Below are 19,953 nucleotides of genomic sequence, written 5' to 3' on the forward strand. Positions count from 1 at the left end.
GATTTCATGAGTGGAATTTGTAGTTCAAGGATTTCTATGAGCTTGGCATAAGCTTCATCGTAGAGGTCAGATTGTTGATTCTTAAGAGTTAAAGCCAGCTCGAACGCCAGCTTTATTGCTTCCCGATAGCTGTTTCGGTCGAAACTTTTCTGGATTTGATCCAAACGAAAGTGTAATATAGATGAATCGAGGTTTTGATTCGGTTGCACCAGTAAAGACTGCGTGCCTTCAATACGGGCACAAGCAAGACGAGAATCGCAGACCAGATAATATCCTGATATTTTACTGCTAGAGAATGGTAGTTGTGTTTCGGTAGACATCACTTCGTAGTAATTCGCTATGTTGATCGAGTTGCCTTCAACGGAATACCAGAACGAGTATTGCAGAGGATAATCGCTAGCAATCTCCTTTGCAATGCCCGTTGAAAACTGATAGTAGGTGCTCAAAGCTGTTCCATTTTCATACGGAGTCATCGTCAATGGTTGTCCTTCAGGTAGACCGTTGGTTTCCAGTATCATATCCCAGGTGCTGGTAACAATGGGCCGTTCTTTAGGGCTATCCGAACTATCGTCAATCGGTTCCGCACATTTCGTTATCAATCTAAGCTTATATCGCGAGTTAGGCAGCAAACCTGTCCAACCGGAAGCTTCCGATCTACCCGGAATGGTCAATTTAACTTCCCGTTCTATGGTATCGTTCCCGTAGTCGATCAATTCGGACAGAAAATTCTCCTCAACATCATTAACGAAGATACCGCCTAAAGGAGAATCTAGCTTCTCCGGATTAAAGTAAGCTGAACCAGAACCAGGATCTGAGACCACCGTCCAGTTGGAGGAGCATTTCGGTACCAGACCACTTACGTCCGCTAGCAGATCGAAGCGATTTCCAGGGAGCAGATATAAGGCGGGCAAGCGCTGCAATCGGACCGATATCGTAGATCTTGACAACACTTTGATGTTCGAGGTCAATGTTAGTTGCCCATTGGCAGCGCTGATTCGGAAACTGTAAGAATTTTCAATTGACAGTGTTTTAAATGAATTATGTTTTTAGCGTTTTCCAGAAGTTAAGCACGAAAATAAAATTCTCAAAACGTCTAAACAGTACTGAGTCAAAACAATCGTAAGAATTCCCTTCAATTCAGCCACGGTATAAAAAAAGTTCAGCTACCGGTATTTCGATAGCAACTTACTAAATACGAAATACCGGTACCGGTATCTGAACTTTTCTTCTACAGTGGTTGAATTAAAGGTAATCTTTAGACTGCTTTGATTCAGTAGAATTATTCAACCAAGTACGCTCACAGCACATTGTAGAGTCTCAATTGGCGATTTGCAGCTCGAAATTACGTTCAGAGGGCACTGCGATCAACATGATGATGTTACGAATTCAAGTGTCAAAACACGTAGTAATTTTAGAAAACATTGAAGGAAATATAAAAGTTTCGGTGCTAATTGTGTCATTATCATGAAGAGACTCAGGAATATGGTTAGAAAAAGTGAATAACGTAATCAGTCTTATTTTTGAAGTCCGTCCATGGTTCAATTTCACTTGAATTTTGTTCTCCGGAAAAAAATCAATCAGAAACAAACAAAAAGAGCTTATCCAGTTCCTTTTTTAACGAATTGAAAATCGATCCATGAGAGAATGGAGAAGTTGAAAATATAATGCCGAACCGAAACCAAATTCACTTGCCATAGAACATCCCCATCCCTCGTAACGTCTTGTAGAGGAACCCAAGGTCGAGAACTTCGTTTCAATAACGTTTTCGTAAACAGTTGAACTCGAACATACTAGGAAAATACGCAAGAAATTTATGAGATCTATTGATCTTTCAATTCAGCAGCTGGACATTATCGAACTCATACAACAATCAGTGGAACAGAAGAGCTCCGGTACGATATGAGCCGCATCAGATTCATGAAACGAGAAACCTTCCTGGGGGTGGTGAAAGGCAGTATTGAAAATAGATATTCTGGAGAAATTCTAATGTGAACAAATGTGAATAGAAGCAATTTACTTAAATACAGAATTAAAATTAAGGAATTTATTCCATTTGTATCTACCAATTTATTAATAACAAAGGTTGAGAGCAAATTCAATTTGAAACACGCCAACAGATTTTTTTAGCACACGATTTCCTTCAAATTAAAGTTTTCTTCTTTCCGTAGATTCGTTTATTTCAAAACCTTTTAAAATAAATCAGAATAATTTAATAACATTTCTCTGTTTTGGCTTTGCAAGTACAAGTCAAAATTAAGGAGATACGAAATGTAATGAATCAACCGAATCAAACTCATAATACTCACTCTTGAATAATAACTTCTTCTCGGTTCAAATGTAAAAAATAGAGAATTTATTTTTTCTGAAAAATCGTTAAAAATTGTGTTTGGTTAGGCAAAAATCATTTAGATAAGTAAATTAAAGATTTTCTATCCCGATACAACTATTGTTATTGTCAGTAATATTACAGTTTTTGTAAAAGAAAAAAAAATTTGAAAACAAATCGTATTAACTAGCGTGTTGAAAAACAGCCATCATCACCCTTTTGTTGGTTCCGAAAGTGAGAAGTAGTTGTCGCTGCATGTCAAAAAGTTTTGCTGCAAATTGCCAATAGCAATAGTAAATAGTCAAAATAGTACTTCATGACCAAGACACGAACGCCACAAACGTGATAAAGTGTCTATAAGAGAAAAAAAAGTACTTCATGACCACTTTATTTGTAGCAATATTTCCAATATCATTATTTAATTAGGGACCTTTTACCATGAATATGGTATTTGTGCTTATTTTCAATATGATTCATTTTTAGCACTCAGAATTCAGATCCAGATTCAGAATTCGGATATTTCATCTCCTTTGTTCCTCAACGGCCTACTACTCTGCAGTGTAAGATACAGATCGAATTGTAGTAACCACCACACAATAGTAGAAATGTAAACGAAAATAACCAAAGTTGCCTGAGACAAAAATATTTCACAACAGAGAAAACACAATATATCACAGTAAGCATACTTTTGAAAAAGAAAGTAAATACGACGTTAGGCAAAACAAAACAAGGGATAGTTGCGAAAAAAAAAATAGTTTGCAAGAATGGGGAGACGATGTGCAGTAACGCATTCGGAATCAGGCTTCTGCGATTCTCTTGATTTTTGCTCACTTTTTCTCATCTCATTGTCAAACGCCTGGGAGAAACATGCTTTCTCGCACTTTAAACGATCAAGCAACCCACATTTTGTTGGAGATCATTTCAATCACGCAGTCACCCAATCTCATTTTCGCAGGGAGAAATGTTCGTTAGCTTCTCAGTAACTGGCTGAGAAATAAACGACCGAGCAAAGTTGTAAATGCTAAAATGCTGAAAATAATGTGAAACAAATGTGTAAATCTTTAATTACCTCTTTGTTTACAAAATCAGATATAAAAGCATGCCAGAATTATTAAACGTCCCCAACAATAAGCAGGTTGACAAATTCTGAGGCCAATATTCCATAATTCCACGTAGAAAGAGGACGGTCAAATCACACATTAAAGCTGACCACGTGATTTAGTGAAACGACCAAATTTCATGTGTAATTTTTTTGTTTTGTTTTCAGAGTCACACACCAACAATGCTCTGTCAGTAGAAGAGTGATCATTCGTTTGAGAAAAAATTTCTCCCTGCTCTCTCAGCAGCGGAGGATGAAATGCTCATTAAAAATAAGCTCACAATTATTCGGAGCGAAAAAGTTCACTGTCTCCTTTTGTTCAAGATGAGCAAAATGAAGCCTGTTCGGAATGCGTGCGAAGGCTTATTTCGGACAATGAAAGCGTATATAGATCAAAATTCAAAGTGTTAACCACCACCAATAACAAACGATAACATGAAGGTGTGAAGATGAATAATCCTGGATCAAAATTTTTTAAATTTACTCAAAAAATTTTGACTCTTTTTGAAAAAAATTTTGAAACTTGTCTAGAAGAATCAACTGTCGGAGTTAAAAGAAGAATTATCGAAACTTTAATGTGGCCTTATTCAAATCAGGATTTAGTTGCCGATACTCTTTGCACATCCTGCGCAAGATTGGTTGCCAATAAATATATCAATATGCTGATCAAAGCAAAGCTCCAGATCTTGAACATGGATCACAAATGCAACGAACAGAATAAACGAAAAGCGAAAAAAACATCAAAAGTTTCCTCAAAACCCATGAAGTTGAACATTGGTTGATTTTTTTTTTCAACTCAATCGTTCACAATAAATGTTTTCCTAATTTTATGATCTTATATTTTCATGTGTCATTTCTTATTTATTTCATTTTCGAAATATTTCAAACTTTTCATAATTAAATAATCATAACACAAATAAAACACACTCAAAACTTCTTAAGGGTACATAACAAAAAATCAAATTTACAGATTTTTGTGAAACTATCAGTGTTTCTCCTCGGATCTCCTATGCAACCTTTTCAAATGATTTATTTCCGTTCAATTTTTCTGAAACTGATATGTTTCGAGATGTCAATAAATTTTCGATTGGTAAGTAAAGTAAACGAGTAAACAGTTTTGTTTCCTTTTCAAACAATTAGTAAAAAAAAATATCGAAAATCATCTCTCTGGAGCCACGATTATAAATGTAAGCAATTTTATTCCAATTTCTTCAGATTCATATGACAGTTCTTTGATTATAAGAATGCAAATGGAAACAACTTATTCTTCCAGCTTCATTTACTCTCTGGAGCCACGTTTTTCACTCCTTATCGTTTGAAGCTATCTTGAAGCATGAACTTCCACAGGGCTTATGCTAGCAATCAAACGACACAAACAACTTAGCCCAACCGCATAAACGAAAAGCGAAAGGCGATTCAGCTCCTCTCGATGTGTGCAATCCTCCACGATGTTCACCTTAAAACTTTAGCTCATGGAGTAGCATTATGACAGACTACCTTTCGCCTGCTGGCCCAGTTCTCGTAATTCTTCATTTGCAAAATTCCGTTGACAACAAGCGTCCTACGGTCACAAATAGCTTGCATCTTACTTTTCTAAGTTAGAAAGCATCTGAAGGCGATCAATGTTAAGCCATCGTTGGTAATTTTACTGCGTTCGGAATGTAAGCAAAAATTTCTATTTTTTTCAAATTTTCATTCAGCATTGCAGTCTTTTTAATCGGTAATCTGAAATGCAAATATTGATAATAAAAATCTCCTTGAAATTATAGGTTTTGTTTTCACCGGTATTCTATTGAATTCAAGACGATACAAATTTTGTTGACAACATATATTTACTGATAAAAACAAAACAAATCAAGAAATTCTCGCAGAAACACGCCAACTTGACTCTTTTAGTAACAACTTTCTCCATGGGGTGGTGCTGATATACATGTCCTTGCTAGAGTATATGAAGCATGCTAAGAGTTACCAATGTTGATTATAATATGTTTAGTTTTAAGGAAACTTGAATAAATTAGCCTTAAATTTTTGTTATCTTCAATTGATAGCAATGTTTTTTTTATCTTTTCCATATGTAATCAAATGAAATCCACTATCTCAAGCATGTAATCATATTCGAATGACCTCATTTAAAGATTACCCACTTTTTATGATGGAAGATCTATCCGTAGAATGGTTTATTTACTTAAAAATTCCTAAAAAGACTTCCGCTGAAACCTTTTTTAAGATTTACTTTGCATGTTTTCAATTGTAAATATGTCCCTTATTTTTCTGTTTACTTAATTTCACATTTTTTATGATTAGTTTATTTTAGATGTTGAAAGTTTTCTAAAGTTATCGAGAAACACGTCTTCTCGGAACCGAAATCACCCGAAGTTTTATAATGTTACTGAAAAGGTGTAATTTTTGTTATATTTCAATTTTGTTTTAATTTTTGACACAACTATCCCATTATTTATCGTGAGGAATGATCAATGAGAACATCCTTAGAAATATTTGTATGAATTCGCAGTACACAAACGGTTTTTGTTTTCTCATAAATGTATGGAGAACTGAAAACATTGATGATCAACAATAACTCGGGCAATGAAATTGAATTGTACAAAACCAAACATGATAAATTAAATTTATAAAGTTTCAAGCGTTGGATTTGATTTTAACTTTTACAGAAAACTAGTTGACCCGGTAAACTTCGTTTTACCCGTTACCTAATAAATCGTTGGAAAATGTTTACAGTTCTTAAACTTTTTCGTGCTCGTGAATCAGTTTTCATAAAAATCACCTTCAAGTTGTTCGAGTTTTGTCCCGTTTCTAGTTGTTTTTGTTCAAAGTCCCCCCTTCCATAAAAATTAAAAATCTCGAAACTATTATACAAACCATCTCAGACCCGAGAAACTTTCGGATACCATATTTCACTTATTTCCGATCGACCATTCATTTCTCCATTTTTATATATAGGAAGCATGTTTCAATTCCTACTCGGCTATCGAAGCGTTGAATTCTCAGATTTAATTAATTCCTCTATCGCAACGAATTTAATAAATTCTTCTTTCTCTAATTAAAGTAAAAGAAGTTCCTGAAATATGTAAATGGTTGGTTCTTAAAAGCTGGAACATTAGTTTTAAGCATTCAGTCCAAATCGTTATGTAGATGAATAAGTTAATTCATAATGAATATGAATCATTAAATTCATACTTTACTCACTGCATACTCTTGTAGACTCTCAAGTCCTTAAATGGCGGTAGAGACCGCATTGAAAACCTCTATACTAGGCAACAGGGCCGTAGGAACAACTGACTCATGGGGGGGGTTTTGGTGACTGATTTTTTACCTATGATGTTTTGCCCCACAATGCACGAGTACAAAAAATTTAAAACAAATTGTGTTTGTAACTAAATGAATATCAACTTTCAAGTACTTTAACACTAATTTTTTTCATAATTAAATCGTAACTTTTGAAAATTGGTCCTTAACCCAAAAGGTGAGCTAAATTCGTTGTCATCAATGGTTAAAATCTTTGAATTTTTTTAAGAGTTTGGTAGATCAAACTTAGTTGATTTGGGCATAACATAAGCTTTGACCCTTTAATGAAAAAAAAAGTACAATTAAAAATTATCCTATTTTCGGAGCAAATTTCTCGATGCAAACCAGGGTTGCCGAAATCACAGAAAAATATGTAATTTCACAGAATTTTGAGTAAATTTTCGTCACAGAACACATAATTTTGGAATATTCACAGATTTCACAGAATTTTTTGAATTTTGAATGGATTTCAAAAATTACAATTGTTTGGCCGATATAAAATATAGATTTCTTCCTTTAAATCTGAAAAGTATGATAAAGTTGGTAGGGTAAGTGAGCCTTAACTTGGCATGCTCCTTATCTTGGCATGCCAAAATGCATTTTGGTAATTTGTATGTCAAACATATGCCTAAAAATATAAAATAAATCAAACATAAAAGAAAATCGAATTTGTCTACATTCTGCATAGCATTTGTCCGCAATTGAATCCAAATAACTGCGTAATAATTTTTTTTCACATGACGAACTGGAAGTAAAATTACGATTTTCGGAAAAAATCTGAAATGAACCTACCTTGCTAGTGCATCTGCCACCTTCGGATCGATTTAAAAAACACACTTCCCTATGAAAAAATCACTAAAAAATACCGTTGGTTACAGCAAAACGTGGCAAAAAATATAAAATTATAACCTACTCCAAACAACGTACATATTTGATCTAAAATTGAAGAAAATATAAACATTTTTTTCGCCTAATCTTGGCATGAAATTCCACTAATTGAGGTTTGTATGTATGTGTGAGAACGAAATCAGCAGGCAGACGGTAGCCGGCAGCCGGCAGCCGGCAGCCGAATCGTCGGCCGTTACTGCACAGTGGTTTGGAAATTTAAAACCGGTCGAAAGTAAAAAGAATGATTGAATTGAAATAACTTAAAAATACCATAAATGTATTTTGGACTGTAATCAATTTATTTATCTCACAAGCGTATTTGGCATCTTAGTTAGAATTATAATACTAAAAGTTTAGCTGCCTTTTTTTTGTAAATTTCTAGAACTTTTCCTCTCAACTTCTTAGCACGAAATCAACCGGATTCGGATACGAATCGATATCTTGGATCTCAACGTTGAAGTAACTTTATCCATACCCAAAAAAGAAATCTACAAATGGAAATAAGGTTCAACGTATTTTGATTTAATTTTATTTGTGCTGGAGATGAACATTTGCTGTTTATGTGTCGCTTTGAAAGAAATGGTTACAAAGTTCAAATTATGACATTCTAAATATTATGTTTATTAAAAAAAGTTGCATTACAATGTTGAAAAATTATGTTATTAAGAGCTAAATTTTATTGTTTTCAATTTCATGTGAAATCAAAAATAATATTTTGACCAAGTTTGTTTTATATTATGGATCACTGTGCATCAGCAGAGGTGACGACGTTTGTTTTGCGTAGGAAAGGAATATGCGAAGGAAGCGCTGCCGAGTTTGGATGATGATTTTGCATGAGTGCGAGTGGGATGCAGCTTAAATTTCACCCAGCTTGTAAATTTGTTGTTCGCTTGCATTGGCTATAGTCCCCAAACGAACGAGTGAGATGCAATCTATTTCTATCAGGCTGGCTGGAGTGAGCGATAGTTTGTCTTGTTTTGCTATCCAGGTGTACGCAAACGATTGCTAGAAAATTCCTAAGGGCGACATTTTGAATATGTAGGTATGATTCAAAGAATCGTTCGCTTACTTGAGTTTTAGCTTTAGCTTGCTTCTTGCCTCGGTCATAATGGTTTTTAAAATGTCTCTCCTCCTTTTATGGGAGTGGAATAAAAAAATATGAACATTCACTATCGTATGTTAACTTCAATGGAAACAGATCTATCATGATTTCATTTTAAAAAATTGAACAAACGATTTGTTTGCTCGGTTAATAAACATATTTATGTTAACCAATGCAATATTTTGGAACCTATTTGTTCTAGATTGTCATTCTGATAATAGAAATTTTAAACACACCAAAAACTAAAACAATCAAATGAAACTTTTTTACGTAAGATTATAATTCTGCACGGAAATATCAATTCTAAAAATTGGTTGACATTTCGTACTCTCGACTTTTTGAAAACAACACAGAACATTGTTGTGCTTCCTTCCAGGATATTATCAACGAATTCGTGGGAGCTGTTGTTGTATTAGTGAGGCAAATTTCTTCTAGAGGCGGCCAATTTAAGGAACTCATAAAGGGCCACAATTCGGAACGGGGGCCACAATAAGGAGCATTTCAATCAATAGTTTGATCAGGTTTATATCAAATTATCCACCGCTTTAAAGCAAGGACATATTTTTACTACATTTCAGGCTAGTAAGCAATCATATTTGTCGAAGGACTTTTGAAGGTACATATTACAGGAAGACTACAATCATGCGAAATATAGTCAACCATGCCTTAGGGGCCAAGTTCGGGTACATTTACCCTAATATTAATTGATTTTTCCTAACTAAAATGTTGAAAAGACCTCATTCAAATATCATGAACTTCCAATGAAATTAAAAGAAATAGCATCACAGAAAACCATCACAGAATTTTTGGGTAAAATCACAGAAAGTCAGAATTTTTTTCTCAAAAACACAGAATTTACACCTTGATGCAAACTTGAACCAAATGAATGGTTTTAATATAAAATTTGGCTTTGAAAAAAAACTGCAATATTAACACATTGCGGACCAAATTCGAAATATCTCTTGTTTTTCGCTTGTTCGCTTGTTAAACAATACATTAAGAAAATATAGAATTTTGTGCAGATTTTTTAGATGAAGAAGACTCGAATTCTACTTTTTATTTGTGATTTTCAGCTGAATTGTGTTCACAAACTAATTTTGTTTAAAAAATTGAAATCTGGCATTGGATTGACAAGAAATTTAACACATAAAGGATCGAAAAAATATACGACGAAAAACACCGAAATTCGGCATTCTATATCTCAGAAACTTCTGAACAAAATTTTACAAATTTAGCTTTTTTAAGTTACCGCAAATGTTGTGTTCAATTTTGTTGAATAAAGTTTAACACTTAAATTCAGTCCATTCGAGTTATAAATACTTCGAAGTATAGCACCCGGTTGGCAAGCGAAAAAACGATTTGGTCCGCAATGTGTTAAAATCGTGATCTCTTGAATTCCTCAACAAGCCTGATCTTTTTTTGAATTTTGAATATGTATTCTGAATCTGAATTAAAAAAATACGCATTGAATTTGTGACCAAATTTCCAAACGATTTCTGAAATGTACAAAGTTTACGATTTCTGAAATGTACAAAGATTACGATTTCCGAATTTTATTCCACATCAGAATTTTATGAGCCAAGTTTTAGAGCCCTCATTCCTGAATCTATTAATTAAATTCTGTAGTTCAGATTTAATCTTAATTCACTGTTCAAATTATTTTTTGTTTATCTGTATTGTGAATTTGAATTAAAATATGAATTTTCAAAGATCTGAATCTGACTTCAATTTTGAAAAGTCCATTTCGAAGCTTTAAATTTTAGTATTTTGTATAAGAATTAGGTTTGAGAACTCGATCTCGATGATCTCGAAAAACATGATTCAAATTTGATATGAAATTCACCAAATCTGAATCAAGATTTCGAACAAGCTTTTAAATTCCAATTTCTTATGATTATTCGAACTGAATATCAAGAATCCCGAACTGGATACAGAATCGGAAATACGAGAAAAGGAATACAATTTTGGTTTTGGGAGTTATGGAATCAGAACCTCCAAAATGGGTTTAATTTAATTCAAAATTTAATATTCAGACCAGAATTTCGATGAACAAGTGAGGAAATTTTGAAAAAGTTTAGCAGAATTTTGGACTTGAGATGGGTTTTTGAGGGTTTTAGTCTAGATTGTTACTCTTGATTGGCCTTACTCTATTATCATAATTTGGTCCTGAATTTAAAATTTAGAGTGTAGAGTAGAATACCTCGCTTGCCATTTTGGATCCTCATGGGGGGAGGGGGGGGTTTAACCCCCAAAACCCCCCCCCGTTCCTACGGCCATGCTAGGCAATATATTTCTAACAGGCGAGTAGTACTTTTCAATTCTAAATGAAGGCTCATTATTGCTATCAAATACCTCGTACCGATACCACGTGCTTTGAATAGTGGAAGGCACAAAAAATACCCGCCCTTATTTCCACTTTCAAATTTTCAATGCTCAGCAAGCTTTGATTTGCTGTCCAGTACACGTGAACTCTGCTTGATTCTCGTTTCGAATGCCCAGCCCATGCAATGAGGTACACTTTTACTAAGGTGGCGCAAGGAACGCACACTATTGCACTTCGGAGAGAAAAAATTAAAATAAACCTAAACAAGCCCTGCGTCGCGACGCGTCGTTGTCAGGGAGCTTCATTTATCCTAGGCAAAATGCGTCGCGAAAGTGGTCGGTAGTGACGTCACTTCTGGCATGGTAACTATGTTTACGAAGAAAAAACTTTACTTCTACTTTTGCATCGTTTCTTCCTCATCACCTCTCTTTCCACCACATTGCAGCCTATGGTGATGGTGAAAACAACCCCGCCAAAGGAAGCGAAAATCGGTTGACAAAATGGGTGCCATGACTTTTGGTTAGTGTGGATAAAACCGAAAGTTGTATGGGAGGGTCCCTTCTCTTAGATGAGAGGGCCTCAAAACTATTACTAAAACCTTACCATGGTCCAAACACAACACTGTACCAAATTTCAGGCTGATCGGTTAAGCGGTGTGGACTTGTATAAGGTTGTTTGTATGCAACAAACAAACAAACAAACCAACAAACATATAGTCCAACTCATCTTTATATAGGTATTAGATTACGTGCGGTTTAGCTCGGTATTCCATGTTTTGAGATTTTCAGTATACTCAAGTTAGCTGATTATTTTAGCATTTGAAACCAACGAACGTACCTAGATTCTTTGGTGAAAACCACCGTAGCAGTTCTTCCAGCAATGTCCAAATCATCGCTACAATCAGCGTCGGCATCGGTCTGGACACTGGTACAGCTCCAACTCAGTTCCGGCATCAATGCCGGCTGATTGTAATCAGCCCGAATTTGTATCGGTTGTCCCAGGCCAACGATGGCTTCCACGGGATATATTCTGCCCTGCAGGGCGCGTTCGATGATCCGAAGCTTCATACGAGCCTTGACAAGTTCGTTGGAGCTGGTGCTATTCACAACTGCAGCGTTAATGTCGTAGCTTGAGCCAGCTTTTAGAAGGTTCGCTGGTATTTCGAGCGTATTCGAGGTCGTTAGGATGCTTGGGTCGTCTATTCCTGGAATGGACCATCGCAATTTGTAGTCGTTCTTGGGTTCACAGAAGATCAGTTTCGCTGTGACGGCGTAGGGAATGTCAGGGTAGCTTACTTCTGCACCCATCAGAATCAACGAAACGTCCTGGGTTGTGGAGGAACCATCTTGTTCGATGGCTGAACCACTGCGTTTGCCTCGAAAAGTTAAAGTAAAGTTTTGCTCCTGACTGGTCTCTCCGTCGGAATTTACGCCGACAATGTTGAAGGTGTAGATTACCCCAGATACCAGTTGATCGTTGGGAATGTTGATCCTATTGGTGGCCGATATGTTGGCAGCTTCCGTTTTGATGCGCTTCTCCAACTCCTGAACGCTACGCCAGAGTTGCAAAGTGTGCCGCTGACTCACAAAACCGTCCAACAGGGTGAAGTTGACGGACACTCGATAACGAAGCCTCTGCCCATTCTTGGTCTGCAGTCTGTCGGCGGGAAAAATGCCATCTATCAATGTAACACCCCCAGATGTGTGGGAGGCAATTGTGGGAGGTGCCATTAAGAAACAAAATATAGGAGTGCATTCCGCGGGCCCGGGCGTGTGAATAAATTATATGGTGCAAACGAAAATCAATATTTCACACCTTTAGATGTGGCTTTGTTCTATTGAGGTAGGTCAAATAAAATTAATTTGTCAATACTATGAATTGATAACCATACCCTATTGTCACTTGTTGAGGTGCTTCAGGAGCTACTTCCGTTGTGTTGCCTTTATTTGATGAAAAGCTTTTTGTTCTTGGACACATAAATTCTGGCGCCAAGATCCGAAATGTTGGTTTCTCCTTAAAGAAAAAGATCATTTAAAATGCATTACTTCAAATAATAAACTAATTCGGCAACCCACCGCATAGGAACGTTCCACAAGTAGCACTACAACTAGCAAAACGGAAAACTTTAACGCGAACGACATTTTTGCAAACCGTTGTTTTTCCTCTTGAATAAAACTCTATCGATTTTCCGAGCGCCTCGCAGTCCCAAAAGAACAGTCAAACGTCCGACAGAACATCCAATCAGGTCAACTACCAATAGTCAAATGAGGTGGCAAGCGTCCTTCTTAACACTCCGATGGGACCTGCGTGCCGAGGGCTCGGTCTTGAACCACGTGGTGGCTTCATGTGTCCGTACCGCTGTTTACTAATTTATGAATGGGGTCCCGAAACTTGCGAGAACGCCTGGCAGCGGAGGTGTTTTCGAGTCACTTACACCTTCACATTGGCAGGCCCCAGAACTCCCGACTGGTTTAGGACGCGCAACCGATGGCAGAAGTGAGACCTTGTCAAAACGATGACGTTCTTTTCGTGTTGGTTTTCGCCACCCGACCACTTGTTGCAGGTGGGGTCACTCTATTAACATATACATACTAAGGTTGAGGGCTAGTCTCAACAAGTATCCTTCTGAGCGAAGGCTCGTTGCAACTGGCTAACACGTGATAATCCTTCCTAACCTATAGTGATAGGAACAGTTTTAAATATTTATAAACGGGAAAATTTGCACACTATCATTGCACGCGATGTCCAAGGAAATGTGTGTATTTATCATGCAGTGTCTGGATCGCGGACGAATTAAGTTTTTCCCATCCGTATTTTACTACATCATGAATTTAATTGAAGAACGCTGTGTTAATTGTCTGTGTACAACGGTATTAAGAATCAGGCAGCTGGAAGAAATGTTTCTCATGTCTACAGTGAGCGCAACAAGAATAGTAAATACCATCACTATGTGCTTGTTAAAATATGAATGAACCAAAATCCTCAAAATTTTCTTCTGCAATCTATCAACGGATAAATCAAGCATAAGTTTACATTTTTTTGGACGAATCAATTGACTTTGAGGACCAAAAATATGAAAAAAGACGCTAAATAAGAATAGTACGACTTATGTTTCTCTGCAAAAATCAATGTTAAAGGGTGTTCGGATCAAAAAGTGGTCAGACTTAATTGCGTGTAAATCGAGTATTTGTTTATTATAAAAATCATAGTATCTTTAATTTTGAAGTTTAATATGTATAAAAGACGGAAAAATGCTCAGGTAAGATTCCGGTGACTTACAGGGTGATACGGTCAAAATTTGGTTAATATCAACTTGACGTATTTCTTCCAATTTTGCATTTAAAAAACCTGAACACCCCTCATTTTGAGGGTGTGTGTGTGTGTAGAATGTTGCTCCTATTTTGATTTTGGAATTCACTCATCAGTTGTCAAAATGCCGTTCAAGAAAGAAGAGCAGCGTATTAAAATTTTGCTCGCGCATCGCGAAAATCCAAGCTACTCGCACGCAAAGCTGGCAAAATCGCTAAAAGTTGCCAAATCAACCGTTACAAATGTAATTAAAGTGTTAAGGGAACGTTTGTCGACAGCCAGGAAGTCTGGATCGGGAGGAAATCGAAAACCAGAAGCGGCTGGGACGACAAAGAGAGTTGCCGGTAGTTTCAAGCGAAATCCTAACCTCTCTCTACGAGATGCCGCAAATAAGCTGGGTGTATCGTCTACAACCATGCATCGAGCCAAAAAACGAGCCGAACTATCGACTTACAAGAAGGTAGTGACTCCAAATCGCGATGATAAACAAAGTACGACGGCCAAAGCGCGATCCCGGAGGCTGTACACGCCGATGCTGACGAAAATTGACTGCGTGGTAATGAACGACAAAACCTACGTCAAAGCCGACTACAAGCAGCTTCCGGGACGGGAGTTTTATACTGCAAAAGGAAGAGGAAAGGTAGCAAATATTTTCAAGCACATGAAACTGTCAAAGTACGCGAAGAAATATATGGTTTGGTAAGCCATCTGTACCTGTGGCTTGAAAAGCAGCATTTTCATAGCTTCCGGGACTGTCAACTAAGAAATTTACGTGAAAGAGCGTTTGAATAAACGTCTGCTGCCTTTCCTGAAGAAACACGGTTGTTCCGTACTGTTTTGGCCGGATTTGGCATCTTGCCATTACGGTAAAAAGGCCATGGAGTGGTACGCTGTCAACAACGTGCAGGTGGTTCTCAAGAACAAGAACCCTCCCAACACGCCAGAGCTCCGCCTAATTGAGAAATACTGGTCTATTGTCAAGCGGAACCTAAAGAAGACCAAAAAACTGCTAAGGACGAGCAGCAGTTCAAGGCAAACTGGCTTTCTGCGGTGAAGAAGGTGGACAAGGTGGCTGTACAAAATCTGATGGCCTAGGTTAAGCGTAAGGCCCGGCAATTCGGATTTGGAAAAGCGGAAGCCTAACTGAATATTTATCCTGAATTTTATACTAATTAAACTTGAAAAAGAAATTTAATTTGATTTAAAAAAAAAAAACGATTTCACCGATTTACACGCGTTTTCCCTTGACCAAATTTTGACCGTATCACCCTTTAGACCAGATTAGCGAGCCTTCTTCTAGAAGTTCTGCTTAACTATCGCCCAATATTTTCCGATTGGGCGAAGTTCTGATGTGTTGGGAGGGTTCTCACCCTTGGGCACAACCTGAATGTTGTTAGCGGCATACCAAGGCCTATTTTTCATAATGACAGGATGCATAATCCGACCAAAAGAGCACAGACAAGTCATATTTCTTCAGGAAAGGCAGAAAACGCTTTTTAAGATACTCTTTCACGTAAATTTCCTGGTTGACGGTCACGGCTACAACGAAAAAGTCGCTTTACAAGACAAGCCTCAGGTGCAGATAGCTCTCCAATCGAGATACATATTTCTTGGTCAACTTTGATAGTTGAATATGCTTGAAAATATCTGACATTGCTCTTGGCCCGGAAGCTGTCTTAAGTCTGCCTTGGCGTGAGTTTCGTCGTCCATTACCACGCAATCAAACTTTCTCAACAATGTCGTATTCAGCTTCCGAGATTTTGATTTTGCCGTAAGGTTTTGCTTTTCATTGTGATTAGCAGTCACTACCTTCTTATAAGTCGATATAGTCCGGATCGTTTTAAGCTTCATGCACAGTTGTAGACGATATTCCCAACTTATTGGCGGAGAGATTGTAGTTTCGCTTTTTTTTTTTTGTTTCGATTATAGTCGTTTTACCATCTTTATGGCATTCGCGACTTTATCAACGTTACAGTTGGCGGATCGTTATTGAAAAACTTATCCGGTACAACTGTGTTCGATGTTTACTCTTGGACTCGAACTCGACGACATCGGCTCAGGAGACAACAGACTTGCCAACTGAGCTATATCACAAGCCCTCAGGAGTTTCGCTTGAAAGTGCTACTTACTCTTCTGTTCGTCATTGCGGCTCCCGAATTTCGATTTCCCCCAGATCCCGGCTTCCTAGTTGTCGAAATGCGTTCCCTACTTTTATTACTTTGGTGACGGTTGATTTCGCCATATTCAACGATTTTGCTTTTTCTGCGTGCGTGTAGTTTGGATTTTCACGCCGCATGTACTAAATTCTGATTCGTAGCCCCTCTTGCTTGGACGCCAATTTGAAAACTAAAGACCTAATGTCGAAAGCCAAATAGAGGCATCGTTTTACACACACACACACACACACACACACACACACACACACACACACACACACACACACACACACACACACACACACACACACACACACACACACACACACACACACACACACACACACACACACACACACACACACACACACACACACACACACACACACACACACACACACACACACACACACACACACACACACACACACACACACACACACACACACACACACACACACACACACACACACACACACACACACACACACACACACACACACACACACACACACACACACACACACACACACACACACACACACACACACACACACACACACACACACACACACACACACACACACACACACACACACACACACACACACACACACACACACACACACACACACACACACACACACACACACACACACACACACACACACACACACACACACACACACACACACACACACACACACACACACACACACACACACACACACACACACACACACACACACACACACACACACACACGCACACACGCACACACACACACACACACACACACACACACACACACACACACACACACACACACACACACACACACACACACACACACACACACACACACACACACACACACACACACACACACACACACACACACACACACACACACACACACACACACACACACACACACACACACACATACACACACACACACACACACACACACACACACACACACACACACACACACACACACACACACACACACACACACATACACACACACACATACACACACACACATACACACACACACACACACACACACACACACACACACACACACACACACACACACACACACACACACACACACACACACACACACACACACACACACACACACACACACACACACACACACACACACACACACACACACACACACACACACACACACATACACACCTACAAAATGAAAGGTGAGTAGGTTTTTTTTAGTGAACCTTCATATAAGAGAAGCGACATCTGATCCCTTTTAAAATAAAGTATGTGGCAACATCGCCAAAATCTTGAACAAAAAAATCCTCAGCACTGTTTTCTGGCTCAATGTTCAAGCTTTAAAGTGAACGCTCCTTCAATCCAACAAAACAACATTGAACTCGATGCCCAGAGGATCGCGATAAACGGTATGAATGACATGAATTTCGTTAACAATCAGATAGTTTTCTAACTAGGAACACGATTCACCAAAGCATTGAAAAAAATGGCACCTAATCATAAATTCATATGACCAGCTTTAAAATTATCTGTTTGAACTATAACAACAATCACAATACCTTCCTTGGTTGAGTTTTCAATAAGAAAGGTAAAAGATCTGCGACAAATGCTCGGATCGATTGGAATCGATTTTGACAGTTCTTTTGTATCGATTGGAATTTTGTGTTTCAGACGTCGCTTCTCTTATATGTAGGTTCACTAGTTTGTTTATATGAATGATTAGAAAAAATACGGCGAATTTAAGTTGAACATTTTTTGATCCGCCCTTATGCTTTTTATTTAAAAACATTTGCAATTGGTGCTTTATGCCATCACAAAGATATGCAAAACTATAATTTTTAAACGTTTTCATTTGATTTTTCCTTAAAAACAAAGTTTGTTGTAACTTACCCCTTTTTCTTAGTAGGGCAAAAATCGCATGATTTTGAAAATTTAAAAATAACTGGCGAAACCTATAATTTTTCTGACTATGTCTTTTTGATGTCCCATCCTCATTAAAACTTTGTATGTACAAGCGGTATGATTATCTGTGGACATTAAGTTTTTAGAAGTCATTGAAGTTTAAAAGTGTTGCATGACGCCCCAGTTATTGGCATCAAAATACTTTTAGGGAAACCAAAGTTTGGCAGAACTGTATCGACAAAAGAAAATACTATCGGTATAGATAAGAAAAATGAGAACAAAATTTTGGTATTATACTATCTTTGTTCGGGAAAAATGATACCATTTTTTTAACAAATCATGATAGCAAAACGACACCTTAAGGGGGGGGTAGGGTCTAACGGGTATAAAAAAAACACCATTTTCACGATTTTTTTCTAAAGCTATCGTTCAAACAAATGTTTTCAAATTTTTTGCATTATACAAAGCATTGTTAAAAGAACATTTAGTAATTTTTTCGTAGAAAAATATTGAAAAATGAGCCGGTGACGGAGCATTTTCGAGGAAGCTTTTTAGAAAACAGGATTTGCGGTGGACACTGTATCTCAGCACAGAATCATCTGAAGTCAAAAAATCAGAGCAAAATATTTTTAATAGATGTTTTTCTGGACCCCAACGTTTTTATTTAACTTAAAAATATTTTTATAAAATTTTTGTGGCTGTTTGAAGTAAAAACTACGATTTTTCACTTAAAAATCCGCCATTTTTCACCTCTAAAATCTCCCCAAAGTAAAAAAATCAAAAAAGAAAAACGTTGGGGTCTGGTATTTTATATGTAGAAAATATGTTCCAAATTTGAAAAGAATCGGATAAGTAGTTTTCAAATGACGATGTCCACGGACTTTAAAAATGTGCTTTCGAGAAAAACGCGTTTGAAGTTTTTGCTCTTGCTTTCTTGCAGTATTAGATAGGAGGAGATTAAGGCTTATAACTTTTACAGTTTTGCTTCAATTGACTTGAAAATTTGACACAACATTCTTGAAATGTTTTACAATAAGAAAATAAAAAAATAAAAAAATCGATTTTTTGAAAGTGTTAGACCCTACCCCCCCCCTTAACTATACTTTGAGGCCGCGAAGAAATTCAAGCCGAGAAAAACCGATATTCAAAATTTTATACCTCCGCATCCAATGAATCAAATTCTTTAAATTTAGTATTTTTGAGTTACCGAAAATCTTGTTTTTAATTTGATAGAATACATAGTTCCATGATTGAATTGATAACATTTGAGTTCCGCAATGCAATGTGTTAATAATGCCTAGTTTTGTTATGACAAAAAAAAAACAACCACACTGAACAAAATCGGGCTGTATAATATATTGGGTCAATCCAATAACTTCTATAAATTAGGGTCTTGATAAAAGATAATAGCATTTCTAATGAAAAGTAAAAGAAAATCCAATAAATTCTAGCACTTGGTTTTGGTTGATAAAAATCCGTCTAAAACTACTAAAAGATCCAATAAATTCTATAAGGCAG

General features: G+C 37.1%; 1 protein-coding gene across 1 annotated transcript; it reads right to left on the reverse strand.

Moving 5' to 3' along the window:
• Positions 1-5: 5 nt before the first annotated feature.
• LOC129738036 (uncharacterized) lies at positions 6-13,291 on the reverse strand (the record flags this gene model as incomplete). The annotated part of the gene is made up of 4 exons (XM_055729210.1): positions 13,117-13,291; positions 12,933-13,054; positions 11,879-12,697; positions 6-1,002 (listed from the first exon to the last, which is right to left on the reverse strand). Coding segments are annotated over exons 1-4 (2,004 nt in total), but the record flags the coding sequence as incomplete, so codon positions are not given.
• Between the last annotated feature and the right edge of the window lie 6,662 nt (positions 13,292-19,953).

This window comes from Uranotaenia lowii, chromosome 1 (assembly GCF_029784155.1).
Source record: "Uranotaenia lowii strain MFRU-FL chromosome 1, ASM2978415v1, whole genome shotgun sequence".
Classification (NCBI taxonomy): domain Eukaryota; kingdom Metazoa; phylum Arthropoda; class Insecta; order Diptera; family Culicidae; genus Uranotaenia; species Uranotaenia lowii.